Genomic DNA, 13,699 nt, shown 5'->3' with positions numbered 1-13,699 from the left:
GTTGATTTAAACATAATTAGTTAATTACATAAAGAGTTAATACCCAAAATCGTCCTCGACTATAGTGGTTTTTCTCAATTTTGTCCTAAACGACTTTGGTGACCTAATATCGTCCCAGACTTTTGTATTTCGCTCAATTTAGTCCCAGACTTTTGTATTTTTGCTCAATTTAGTCCCTCATTTGTTATTCTGTCCATTTGATGTTAAATAAATAGACAATTCCATAATTTTAATATTGGCATCTCTTTACTCATAGACATGTGAATTGCGATTTTTTTTTTTTTTTTTTTTTTTTACGAATTACTCCCAGAATTACTCCTAAAAACTGCGAATATAAAATTTGATTTGCATGTCCGGGAGTAATTCTGGGTGTAATTCGTACAAGAAAGATGAATTTCGCACTTCACAAGTTGAAAGTAAAGAGAGATCAATATTGACATTACTGAATTGTCCCTTTATTTAACACCAATTTGACGGAATAACAAATGGAGGACTAAATTGAGCGAAACACAAAAGTCTGGAACGATATTAGGTCACCAAAGTCGTTTAGGACGAAATTGAGAAAAACCACTATAGTCGAGGACGATTTTGGGTATTAACTCATTACATAAAACACTGTTGTATACTGTGTATATTGAATATTACATAGAATATAATGTATGTAATTAAACATAATTGTATAAAGCATTGTATATTTGTGTACTGTGTATATATATTGAATATATAGAATATATGTATTTAAATTCTGAACATAATTACATAAGCATTGCTATACTAATACTGTGTATATATTCAAATATATTATATATTATTGAATATTGAATGTTGAATTTTTCTTTAATAGAATTCTTTTTTTTTTTTAAATTGTACTATGGGTTGATCGGGGATGAGGATTTCCCGTCCCCACCAAATTTCCCGTGGGGACAGGGAATTTTTTCAAATCCCCGCCGGGGACGGGGACGGGGAGTATACTCCCCGCCCCCGCCCCGTTGTCATCCCTAATATCACTTACTCGAGGGTCCTTGATTGTTCCTATCTTATAAGTTAGGACTGATGAAGGAGATAAATCACAGGAGTTGTCTCAATTCATCCAAGGCCAAATTTGTATCTCCATTTGAGATCATCGGTAAGATTCGAACTCCACACCTTATAGTTGCTAAGAAAACTAAGTTTATGAATTTTTTTGACTGGAGTACTAAACAATTAATGACAACACAATTAAGTGCGTTTAATTTACTAATTAGAAAAACTTTATATTTTTGGAAGAATTCTTTTTTTTTTTTAAATAAAGAATTAAAATCAGGAAATTTGAATATTTGTATAATTTGAAAATAAAGAATGAGAATTAAAATTTTGAAAAAATGAAAAAATTGAGAAATAAAATAAAAACAATCTATATATAGGTTGGGAGTTGGAAGAAATGAAGAATAAGGTTGAGGGATGTGGGGGGCATCGTTAGCACACTTCATGCTTATATCATCTCCCCCATCCTCGTGCCATCCACGTATAGGCTATATATAAATATATGCCCATTAACACAATTATTATTATCACATGATAAAACTAATAAAGCAAGCTATATATATAATTACTGCCCCATTTTATATTTATATATTGTATTTGTGAGATGGGTGTTGAATTGGAGGTGGAAAACTAAAGTAAATTTCATCAATAATGCAATTCTTTGATTTCAGTTCTTTTATTAAGTCATTCATTTTGAATAGTTACGTCTATTTGATCAAATTTTATCCAAAATTAATTATTTGTAGCTATGGTGTATGCTTATCTTATTATAAACTCAATATGAATCAGGACATTTCTTTTGTGTCCTCTGTTATATTTCAAATTTTTTTTTTTGAAAGGACTAACTAATTGTGATTAGTGAACTGATTAAAGTGTAATTTGATTGCATCTACTCTAGTCAATCATTTGCTTCGCTAATTGCAATTTGAAACATACCAATAGTATGCTGCAGGCCGATGGTTACTAATTTGGCAAATTATGTTGTGCAATCGTGTGCACCATGCATGGTGCACAATATTCCATAATTTCTATATTATAGATCCATAATTTTATACTATAGATTCATAATTTTTATACTATAAATTCATAATTTTATACTATAAATTCATAATTATTGAACTCTATATTCACAATTACAAAATTCTATGTTCATAATTTCTATACTATAGATTCATAATTGCTAGCTATACAATAGATTCATAATTTCTAAACTGTATAGTTATCAAATTATGAACATACTGCACACGAAATTGGATCCATAATTTCTATACTATAGATCCATAATTATTGAACTCCATATTCACAATTACAAAACTCTATGTACATAATTTTCAATGTTCATATTCCCAATTGTTGAACTCTGTATTCACAAATCGCTGAACTATATGTTCATAATTTGATAACTATACAGTTTAGAAATTATGAATCTACAGTATAAAAATTATGAATTTATAGTATAGAAATTATGAATCTATAGTATAAAAATTATGGATCTATAGTATAAAAATTATGAATCGAATTCCGTATGCACCTTGCATGGTGCACACGGTTGCACAGCATAATGCTCCGTTATTATTTTGAATATATGTCTTGGTCTTGGTTAAGAAATAAAATGAAAAGAAAAGTAATTATATCATCACTATTTTTTAATTGAATAAAACTATATGGACTTATATTTTCTATTCTAGTTTTCATCCCTATTTTGCAGAAAAAATACTACAATTATTATTCATTCATTTTTCTTAACGTAATAAAATAGGAAAACACAATGAAAGTTATAATTTTTAAGAGTATCCGGTATCTTGTTATTGAGAGCATTATGATTTTGTTGGTAAGACTTGGCAGTATATTGCAGCAACAGGTACAACTAAATTGGGGCTATATATAAGTCCATGACTAGCACCATCAAACATTACTGGTACGAAAACAAATATAATGCTTCTTACCGGAAAGGCTAGGAATGCTCTTTCCTCATATATGACAAGAAATTGATAGTCCATCATTCCAAAGACTAAAGGACATCATTCCAATGGTGTGCACTCCACAGTCATTCTAGATCCAGGAAATGGAGTTGAATTGACAGGACTCTTAGAGGGCGTATAGGAGATGTGAAGTGTGAACAAGTGATGACCCTATAATGTTGTCACTTCTCTCTTTTCTTTTCTGTTTTTCTTTTGTTTCCCCAACCATCAAGTATATATTTGAGTGTATGGCCACTTTGTATGTGGATAAAGGAGGGTCCATGCGCTGAAAGAGGTGGCTAACTTAATTCTCGTACTAAAAGGTCACAAAGTTAATTTTGACTAATACCTTACCTTTTCGGTCAAATCTATCACACAAGGTCTTTCTAGTGCACTTTACATCTCTTATATGGTTTGAAAGTGTTTACCCTAATGGCTTAGTGGATGCCGGCTTCCATCGTCATCCAAAAGAAAAAAGAGGGCCACTTCTCCCCTCTTAGTGACAAGAAACCAACTCCATATATGCATCTTTATCTCCTAAAGTTTCATTATTTCAGCTCGATCATTCATCACTTTTTGCCTAACTATTTGGTAATGACGTAGCTTTGCAGTCTTAATAAAGCAATACTAGTCCAATAATAGAATTAGCAGCATGGATTAGTTCACACGATTTCAATAAAACAATACAATCAAAGAAGCAAGTTGATATGACATGTATCAAGCATCCGTTCAAACACATAAATCATTCCAATTATTCTCTAATGCCAAATGCCTTTAGGCAGGCATATGAGTTTGTTTAAAGTTTTCAAAGAATTAGTGCAAACAACCATGGGGTTTTCAGAGCATCAAGGATTACTGCTATTTGAAGTGAAGCAAGAAGCAAGAAATGGAAATTCCACTATAAGGCATGAGTTTCTGGTTGTATATCATATCAATCAAAAACCTATTTTTTGACAGTAGTCTAGTAGTACTAGTACATGTTTTCCAATTAACCACAACGAATCAACAATACGCATACATACACTACACATTCACTTGGTGTATTTGTATAGCTGCTTTGATCAATAGAATGTTTTATGTTCTTGATCAAAACAAAAACAGAATGACAGATATTCACAGGTTACCTGTCAAGAATATGAATCCTCACTTTCTTTGGTCTATGCTGTGGTGCTTTCAGCTTGTTAGCAGCCACTTGAATGTTAATTGGAAAAGCAGAGATGTTCATGGATTACCCATAGGAGAAGGGTAGATCTCTTTACTTGCTCTTGGGCTCGGGCTTAGGCTTAGGCTTAGGCTTGGGCTTGGACTCGGACTCGGGCTCGGAGCAAATATCGCTGAAAATAGGCAATCTTTTCCTCGCAGAAGGTCCATAGAGAACTCTCTGAATATGAGAATAAACATCTCCCTCAGGAGCTTTTCCAGGCAAGGGAGTCTCAATACCATCATCCTGTGGAGACCAGTCAGTATTTCCAGAAGCCGAGGAAGTAGAAGCAGTTGCGGAGGTGCTGCTGTTGCCTGCACTGGGTGGATCTTTGACTACAGTTGGTGTTGTAACAGGAACTGCCACTTCAGCTCTAGGTGCTGGGGATTGAACTGCTGGATTCGGCTGGCCAGGATGATAATATCGACACATGGCGCCATATGCACATGATCCCGTAGTGTAGACTGACCTGCAGATCTGTCATTGTAATACAGATAAATAGGATAAGTGATTCTGGTTTCTTGAAATTGTGAACAATTGCAGAATTGATAGGATTCAGTATTGGGAATACCTGAGATTTGTAATTCCTGGGGACTTGAGGACGCACCCGAGGATGCAACTCTTCAAATCCGTGTGCAAACTGTTGAATTTCACATTTCAGAAAAACAATTCAATATCAGGACTTTTAAGAGACTCTTCTGGATTTCAAGTTGACAAAATTCAAAGATTAGCGAGTGAGGTATATTTAAATATGATCTAATACTGAAAAACAATTGCGTGAATATGCTAAAAGTCTTCGGACTTGGGATCAAACTCTCAAGAAGAAAGCCAAGAAACGAACCTGGCAAGTTCGACCAAATTTGCAAAAACAATATAGATGCCAGAACCGACACAGATCCTTCTTGTAGCCCTGGACGGAATCTGATGACCCGGTCCCTCTCGATCTTGAACTGCCGCTGCCGCTGCCGCTACCGCCCTTTGGATTAACGGGAAAGCCGTCCATGACAATCACGTCCTCCTCAACTTTCACCGGAGTCTTGAACACCGTAACTGGAGACCCCAACGGTTGCGTCAGTAGGTTCTCAATCGAAGACAGAGGCGAACCGAACCCTCCTCTGGTGCCGCTGCTTCTGCTTCCGCCTCCGTCAAACGGAACAGACGAGCCGGATCGCAGGCGTTGGACCAAGGGAGACGGCGGATTTGGCGTATTGAAATTTTCAGACAACTCGTAGGGATCGAAAACTGGACTCAGCGGTACCGGAGTGTGAAATCGGTTGTGGATTGGTACCGCATTGCCGTCTAAAAGCTTGAACGTCGGAGTTTTTGGATTATTATAGTTGCCGCGCAAATTTTCCATGAATTTTTTTTTTTTTTTTTTTTTTCCTGCAATCGCAACGGCATAACCGAAAATAATATCAAAATTATGACAGATCCTAACTGCAATCCAGCAACCTTCATAGCAACATTAAACTATTATAGTGCTCTCACTCTCAGTCTATACTTTTCTGACTCTGAACTCCCACCTTTTCATATCTTATGCTATCTAAATTTAATGCGAAACTCAAAGACTATACAAAAATAACAGAATTTACGAGGAAAAAGAACAAAATAAAAGTCCTTCAAAACTCAATCAGCAGAAATTCACAAGATTTTGAATGTAGTTGCTATGTCCATGCACAAACACACATGCATATACACACACACTATATAAGCGCGCGGTTTTCAGAATTTGAAATTAAGAGCGATCATTTAACAAAACCACTAAGAAATCAAAGAATTGAAATCAAATTCAAGTCGAACAGGTTGAAGCTTAGAGCGATGTTACCAATCGCGAACTTGAATTTGCAGAATCAAAATCTGTAACCTGCAGAGACACAACCGAGCTAAAATTCAGAACTTCGAGAAGACGAAGCAGCATCAGTGACAGTTTGATGGAGGATTGAAGCTCATACGTAAGAGATTCCAGAAATGTATAATGACTAGTGACTACCTTATTAGGGTTCAGCCATTGTCCGCACAAGAACAGAAAGTACAGTGAGAACCTGAGATATTTATAATTGTCACCCTTACCGGAGGAAATTTACCGGGAAGCTTTAAAAGCCATGGGAAATGTCAATTTAGCCCTTAAAGTTGTACTTATAGAAAACACATAATCCACCCTAGAAGGTTAGTCAAGTGGGGCGAAACATAATTATTATACTCAAAGGTCATGAGTTCAATTCTGACAAACAAAAAAGTTGAGTTTACTCGTGTAATCACCACAAAAGGGATAGCTAAGTGAATACAACATGATCATGGTTAAAAAAATCGCTAAACACTCTCGGGAGCTCGGAAGGCACCTAGCGCCTAGGCGGTTTGTGTATTTTTTTTATTTTATTTTTTAAAAATTTTTAAAAACATCTAGAGTTTGAACAATTTAAAATTATTTCGTTCAAAACGACCGTTTTGAGTTAAATAACACATTTAAAATAAAATTTAAAAAAAAAACAAAAAAAAAAAAAACAATAGCTAATCGGTTAACTAGGCGGCCTAATCAGCTTAGGCGGTTAGCGCCTAGTCAGCTTAGGCGGTTAGCGCCTGTCGGCCAGCCACCTAGACCATCGGTTATGGTGACCGGCCAGCGCCTAGTGCCTAGGCATCGATTAATTGGTGTCTAGGCAGGATTTTTGCAACACTGTGTTGATTATTGTACTTAAAGGTCACAGTTCGATTCTTGCCAACACAGAAGCAGAATGTACCTCACGCACGCCCTCGATCGAGTAGTGATTGTGGATTTTTCGGGTAAAAAAAAAAAAAAAAAAAAAAAAACAGAATCTCAGAAAGATTTTCATCTATATCGACTCTATAAATACATAACCTTCAATTTATTACATACATTGGCATTATTTGGGAATACTGAACAACAACAAATACATTTTGACAAGATGACAGTTACCACAAACACATGCATACAGCTGCAAATTTGAGGAATGAAATTTGCAGGAGTTTCCAGCACAGATCAGAAGACAGAATGTCTGCTAAAACAACAACAACAACAACAAAAGTGAACAACTTTAAACAATTGCGTTCTTCAGGTTGCCACCGAGCAACGACAGAAGGCCCCCGCCATGGACTCTTCCCTCGGGAATTGCAAATTCGAAGCTCTTGCTAGCGTCGCTATTCCCACCACCAATTGCAGAGGTTCTCTCTGGCCTCTCTGAATTTCTTGGGCCCGAGCAGGATGCTGAGGCCTTCATTGACAGAGGAACCAGTACCTGAGGAGGAATGAGTTGTCGTCGTTTGGAGGAGTTGGCTGAGTCTGAGGTTGCGCTGACAATGGAGGAAGAATGGTTGTTCTCGAAACTGGTTATTACGGTGGAGGTTGATGGAACGAGTCCCCGGAAAAGCCCTGGCCCGATCAAGCTTCCTTTGTTCGTCTCCATTCCTTGAGCCAAGCTGCTGTGAGCAGCACAGAGGCCGCCTCTCCCCCTCGCAAATTTCTCGCATTTCCCTTCTCCTCCCCAGATGCAACGCTTTCCCCCTCCGTGAGCCTTGCAGAAGTCCGTGCTACCTTGGGCGCTCTTTTCACACTTCTCGACCTTGCAACGCTTTCCTCCCCCGTGTCTAACACAGCAATCGGTGCGCCCCCGAGCACTCTTGGTGCAGCCTTGAATAGCACATCTCTTTCCACCGCCATGAGCAACGCAGAAATTCGTGCCCCCGTGTACACTTTTAGGACATATCCCGCCACCGTCGAAAAGGCACCGTTTTCCCCCACCGTGAGCCTTGCAGAGAGGCGTGCTCCCCTCGGCGCCTTTCGTGCATCCCGCAAACACGCATCTCTTCCCACCGCCATGGCCTTTGCAGTACATTGTGCTTCCTTGGGCGCCCTTGGAACAACCGGGGTATTGGCAACGACGCCCACCGCCATGAGAGATACACAACCCGACCTGCCCCTCCGCACTACGAGTGCATCCTTCCACCCTACACCTCTTCCCTCCACCGTGCTTGATGCAAAGCCCCGACTTTCCCCGCGCTGCCTTCGTGCACCCTCCCGGGTAGCCACATCGTCGCCCTCCACCGTGAGCAATGCAGTGGTCGGTCTTCCCTTCAGCGCTTTTAGTGCACCCGAGATACTCACACCTCTTTCCTCCACCATGGGCCTTACAGTACGCTGTCCTGCTCTCAGCGCCTTTGTTGCACCCGAGTTTCTGACATCTCTGCCCTCCTCCGTGGCCAATACAAAGACCCGTAGCCCCTCGAGCACCTTTCGTACAGCCTGTAAACTTGCATCTCTTAGGATTGCTCGCCCTGCGATCTGAGGATGTCACGGTTCCTACTGGCTCAGAGATCGTGCTCCTCGAGTAATCAGAGATAGCAGACGGTTCAGAGCTCATCTGAGGTAGATGGCAATGCGATTTAGCACCCAGCTCGAGCAATTTTCTTGACTGCATTATTGAAACTTCACTGTTCTCCATCCTCGGTGCCAAAAGAAGCGATGGCATATACCCACCCGATTTCTTGGCTGACGTTGAACCTTCATCAACAACTGGAACAGAAAGCCTACTACCATCTGAAGACAATTGATCGGAATAATGATTCGAGACAGAAAATTCAATCACATTAGAAGCATCATCAATGCTTCCCGAGAGGCCGAGCTTGAGGATAGAATCATGTTCAGATGTCAGGTCCTGATTTAAAAGCGCTGTGAAGCCTTTGTCTTTGTTGCCACCAACAGAATAATAATCATCACCGGGAAAACTAGGCGTGGGGCCCAGACCAAGCACCAACCCGCAACCATCATCAACAGTATTATTCATCTGCACGATCCTTTTTGCTTTGCTGTTGGCTCCGCAGCTCTCACTTCCTCGATAACCAAAGCAATCCAATCGTAAAGTTGTATCACCAAAATTATTAGACCTTACTAGCTCACCGTTTGAAATAAGAAGCATATTGTTACTATTATTACAATCCATCATGGCTGTTCGATATCACACAAAGGGAGAAATGGAAATTTGATAAAAGAATGCTAGAGTACTAATAGAATGATCCATAAATCAGAATAAAGTAAGCAAGCAAGATAAGTCCTAATGAGCTACCTCCCCCGCTCACAAAACCTGATGTGTCGGCCCTATCCATTTACTTAAATGTTGGGTAAAACCCTTTATAGAAACTCTAGTGTTATAATTAACACCGACAAGGTTTTTGGTGGAATTTCGATCATGTGAGCTACCAAATAGGATACCCAACTTAGCTGGAACCAAACGAGATTCGGTCAATGAATACGAGCAATTTATATCTGTCGCTGGAAGCTCTTAATTCATCAACCTGACAAAACAAATGAGCTGATGTCATAATTTTGTAATTGCAGATTTGCAGGTAAACCTAAAAGCCGGAATTTTTTTAGCTTAAGTTACAAATTGCTATCACATACTTCAGCAATGTCACATCCACAATGTAAACAAGGATTAAAAATGATTAAAACAAAGGGGAAATAACACAAGCCGGATATTTAAAACACAAATGGAAAATAACATGAACCAGATACTCAAGACACGGGAGGTCCAGAACAACTCTTAACTGAACATTTCGTGGACAAATTTTGACATCAGTAAATCAAAGATGTAGTGAGTGAAGACTCTTTTTCCACAATTATGTAGAAAGAGCATCAAACACAATTTCTTTACCACAAAGGGGGCGTAAAAGACGTGTTCTTTGTGGAACAAAATCCACTGGTTTATAATCTCCAGCAAAATTGCACACAACATCAGATCCCTTATTTCCTTATTATAGAAACACCCACGAAAAGACACAATTATTCGGTTGTTTCTATGCAGCAAGCTTTCTAAGCAAATTGGATTTTCAATATTTTCACCAAAAAATAAAATAAAAATAAACTGAAGCAGGCAAGCAGCAGGTAATTACTTATCGAAAACTATGGACACCAAATCAAAAGCCTTAAAGTCAAGGAAACGTAAGGAATTTGTTTCAGCACTGATTTTTCGCCTTTTTTTGTAAAATCCATCATGACCATTTAATTGTGGAAATGCTCCATAACAAATATGCTTCATATAGTGTATCTGTTTGGAAATGAATTACTTTAAACATACTCTAATAACTCAACTCCTTATCTATCAAACATGAAAACTATACTTCAACTCAACTAATTTACTGGTAGGGCTAAACCATAAGGGCAAAAACACCACTAAATCATGAGATCTACACATAATTCAACCAGAAACAACAAACTGAAAAAACAGACACTTCCAGCAAAGTTTGTCAAAGCTATATTTCATTCAACTGCAAAGGAGAAATCTGCTTCAATACCAACTACTCCACTTTAACAGAGATTCTCATACTAGTGACAGTACAGATAAGCAAATAACAGGTGGTTATATAAAGAAATAGCAAAATTACAAAGGAGCAATACGTCAACAAAGCTCAAGAAAACTCAAATTAAGAAAAAAAAATCGTATTTTTAAGCATATAGTACTGAATCATGAGCTCCCCATGAACCAAGATTCAGGAAAACCAGCAAAAATCAAGACAGGAAAAAGTGCAGGGTAGTAAATTGCATTAAATCTCGAAAACCCATTAAATCTACTACCGAATTCAGGATCTTTCTATCATTAGTATTCATTAGGAGCTAAAGGGAACAAAGAAATTACCCTTTTGAGGAAATTCCCATTAGGGAAAAGCTGAGAAAACCATGAAAGCTATTGAAGCCACCCAATTGCGGTAATCTAGAAAGAGAAACGGGAGAGAAGGAAGAGAGAGAGACGAGCAGACAGAGAAAAGGAGGAGAGAATAACACTTGGCCGTAGCGTCATAATAAATAGAGAAAAAATAAAATAAAATGATTCGAGCGCCCCTAAATTAACTGATTACCGGAACAGCCCGCGGCGGTTCATTCGGGGTGAAATTACTGTTCAGCCCTCAGACGTCAGCAACCGAACAACAGTTTTCGATGGACGGTTTTACGCATTCCCGACCCTCCGATCTGGACGTCGCATACTTTTTGGCGACAGCGATGTTTGCCCCGTTTTGCCCCGAGTTTTATGTGTGCCGAACGGGGGAAAACGTGGGCAAAGATGTAATTTCGGGTGACATCAGCTGGGACAGGAGAAGTTGTGGTGGATGTGCAATTGTCGTGGCGCGCCCTCCTCATTTTAACCGAACATTTTTTGAGACCTAACGTTATAAAAAAAATCTAAAAAGCAGCCTCTGCAAATGAGCTGGCGCAGTACGGCTTCGATTCCTCTCTTGCGGCTCCGCTATTGTTTCACCAAAAATTATTTTCGCACCTAATCCCTTTTATATATATTTAAGGGATATATAAGGGATTAGGTGCGAAAACTATTGCAGGTGAAACATGCGAATTAATCATAGTTATTAATTTTGTCAAATTCAGCAACTTAAAATGAAAGTAAATTTAAAAAATGTGATGACAATATGATAATTTTACGTATTGCTAAAAGCTTAAGATGCGTTATTTTAATACTTATGACCCGTTTGGTTCACGGAATAGGTCGGGAATGACATAGCATTCCCAGTAATAGGCATATTTTTTTGTTTGGTAACCATTTATATTACCATGAATAATATTTATGGTAATAGCCTATTACCTCAAATAAGGTAATAGCTATTACTAGGGCCCTGGTATTAGCCTATTAATGAACGCTCAGAAATAGATTTTAGAATCTATTTTCTTTTTTACTCCTTTCTTTAACCTAATTTTTTTTTTATCTTATATATAAATTTATCCTATTTCACCACCATCACCGTCGTCACCACCACCACCACCACCATCGCCACCCCCACCACCACTACCACCCTAGCACCACCACCGCCACCATCATCGCCGCCCGCTGCCACCACCATCACCACCGCCGCCACCACCACCACCACCATCACATATTTTTATAAGGGTATTTATGTCATTTAAAACATATTTCATTTTTATTCCTTAAATCAACCAAATAGTGTAATATAATTCCTAAATTCTATTCCATATGTAATAGCATTCCTATTACCTCAAAATTCATTTCGTGAACTAAACGTGCTGTTAAAGTGCACCATTTTAACACTTAAGGTATGTCAGTTCTACACTTAAGGTGCATAAGTGTTTGATTATCAATCAATTTTAGTTTGTTTGACCACTATTACTTGGTTAAATAACCAATATGAATGTTGATTATTAACTTTTTGTAAAAACTTATTGCTCCAAAACGCTAAAATCTAACAGCTAATATACCAAACATATTTCTACAATCAGTTAATACTATCATCAACTAGTCAACCCCACTAACTCAATCAGCTAATAACTATTTGCCCCACACACACGTGCGGCGCGCGCGCGCGCGCACACACACACACACACACACACACACACACACACACATATATATATATATATATATATATATATATATATATATATATATATATATTATATGAGTTCTATTACGTGGACTCTCAAATTTTACTCCATGAATTATATTTCTTGAGCAAATATAGCAAATATAGATATGACATTTTAATTTTGTTGGTTAAAAAAAGTTGTCTACATTCAAAATTTATAAGAGGGAGTAAAAAAGACATGTTATATGTGTCCTCTAGATATTAGGCATCTTCATAATATAAGTTTCGTGCTTTCTATTTCATATTGATAAAGCTATTGTTTGCATGTAGTTTTCATACAATCATACCATCAAGTGCGTCTTACAAAATATGAACATACACGTTCATGAGTTGTTAAAGCCAAGCCAAGTCAAAAACCACTTAAGCCGTGCTGAACGGCTCGAGCCGCGTCTCTTAGCACGTGACGGAGCTCACACGAGTCGGCGTCGTTTCCCATTCGCTGCATCCCGTAGAACTTCAATGATTCGTTAGAATCTCTTTAGGTGCTTACGTGGCAGAATTTGATTTGTGGATTCTATCAATAATTGCGGTTCCAGGAATCTATAAGAACCTTTGCTTAGCTCAGCTGCCAATTATACATACACTTCCGTACTTCAACATCATGTACAGTACATGACACCAACTTATACAGAAATTTCCACTCATTATTTTCCTTTTATAATATATACCATTGATAATTGTAATCAAACATAATATATACTTAACTAATTTTGTTGGTGTGAATAACCCTGCACCATTATCCTTTAAGAATGTCGGAAGTTCAATATCTCATCTCATATAAAAATTAATATAATCAGCATTTTGTCACTTAGCTAAAGTACACTTAGGATACTTAGTGGTCTAACAAAAAAAAACATAATATATACGTATTCTCGTCCCATTTTATTTGTTATATTTTGTTTATTCCGTATTATAATATATTTTATATTAATTTAAATATGAAAATAGTATGACATTTTTTTTTTTACAAAATGTGATAAACACATATAATTAATAACCTTTATATTTTTTTGTTATCAATGACCATTTTCTTAGGCTTCATTGGGATACTAGTGAAATCTAAATGTGGATAGTAATATTGAAATGGTTGGTTTTAAGACACAAACATTCGGAA

At 37.6% G+C, this 13,699-nt stretch overlaps 2 protein-coding genes across 3 annotated transcripts; both read right to left on the bottom strand.

Annotated features, from left to right (window-relative positions):
- Window positions 1-3,852: 3,852 nt before the first annotated feature.
- LOC109167044 (mRNA decay activator protein ZFP36-like) lies at window positions 3,853-6,221 on the bottom strand. 2 transcript variants are annotated; one of them, XM_019315948.1, is made up of 4 exons: window positions 6,176-6,221; window positions 5,027-6,049; window positions 4,757-4,825; window positions 3,853-4,662 (listed from the first exon to the last, which is right to left on the bottom strand). In XM_019315948.1, the coding sequence occupies exons 2-4, from the start codon at window positions 5,540-5,542 to the stop codon at window positions 4,240-4,242; spliced, it is 1,008 nt and encodes a 335-aa protein (XP_019171493.1). In that variant the 5' UTR covers window positions 5,543-6,049; window positions 6,176-6,221; the 3' UTR covers window positions 3,853-4,239. The 2 variants fall into 2 exon arrangements, with proteins under 2 accessions (XP_019171493.1, XP_019171491.1); XM_019315946.1 differs by having other exon boundaries at window positions 5,027-6,193.
- A 779-nt stretch (window positions 6,222-7,000) lies between these two features.
- LOC109167187 lies at window positions 7,001-10,939 on the bottom strand. Its single transcript, XM_019316149.1, has 2 exons — window positions 10,833-10,939; window positions 7,001-9,492 (listed from the first exon to the last, which is right to left on the bottom strand). The coding sequence occupies exon 2, from the start codon at window positions 9,141-9,143 to the stop codon at window positions 7,239-7,241; it is 1,905 nt and encodes a 634-aa protein (XP_019171694.1). The 5' UTR covers window positions 9,144-9,492; window positions 10,833-10,939; the 3' UTR covers window positions 7,001-7,238.
- Between the last annotated feature and the right edge of the window lie 2,760 nt (window positions 10,940-13,699).

Source organism: Ipomoea nil, unplaced genomic scaffold, assembly GCF_001879475.1.
Source record: "Ipomoea nil cultivar Tokyo-kokei standard unplaced genomic scaffold, Asagao_1.1 scaffold3147, whole genome shotgun sequence".
NCBI classification, from domain to species: Eukaryota; Viridiplantae; Streptophyta; class Magnoliopsida; order Solanales; family Convolvulaceae; genus Ipomoea; species Ipomoea nil.
The sequence above is the reverse complement of the archived record's forward strand: the minus strand, read 5'-3'. Positions and strand labels throughout refer to the sequence as shown.

What these genes read in the sequence shown, in the direction of transcription:
- LOC109167044 (XM_019315948.1), bottom strand. Translation starts at nt 5,542, where the DNA reads ATGGAAAATTTGCGCGGCAACTATAATAATCCAAAAACTCCGACGTTC. An exon ending in AATTTGGTCGAACTTGCCAG is followed by an intron (nt 4,826 to 5,026) that starts GTTCGTTTCTTG and finishes GAAATTCAACAG; the next exon opens with TTTGCACACGGATTTGAAGA. An exon ending in CCAGGAATTACAAATCTCAG is followed by an intron (nt 4,663 to 4,756) that starts GTATTCCCAATA and finishes TTACAATGACAG; the next exon opens with ATCTGCAGGTCAGTCTACAC.
- LOC109167187 (XM_019316149.1), bottom strand. Translation starts at nt 9,143, where the DNA reads ATGATGGATTGTAATAATAGTAACAATATGCTTCTTATTTCAAACGGT.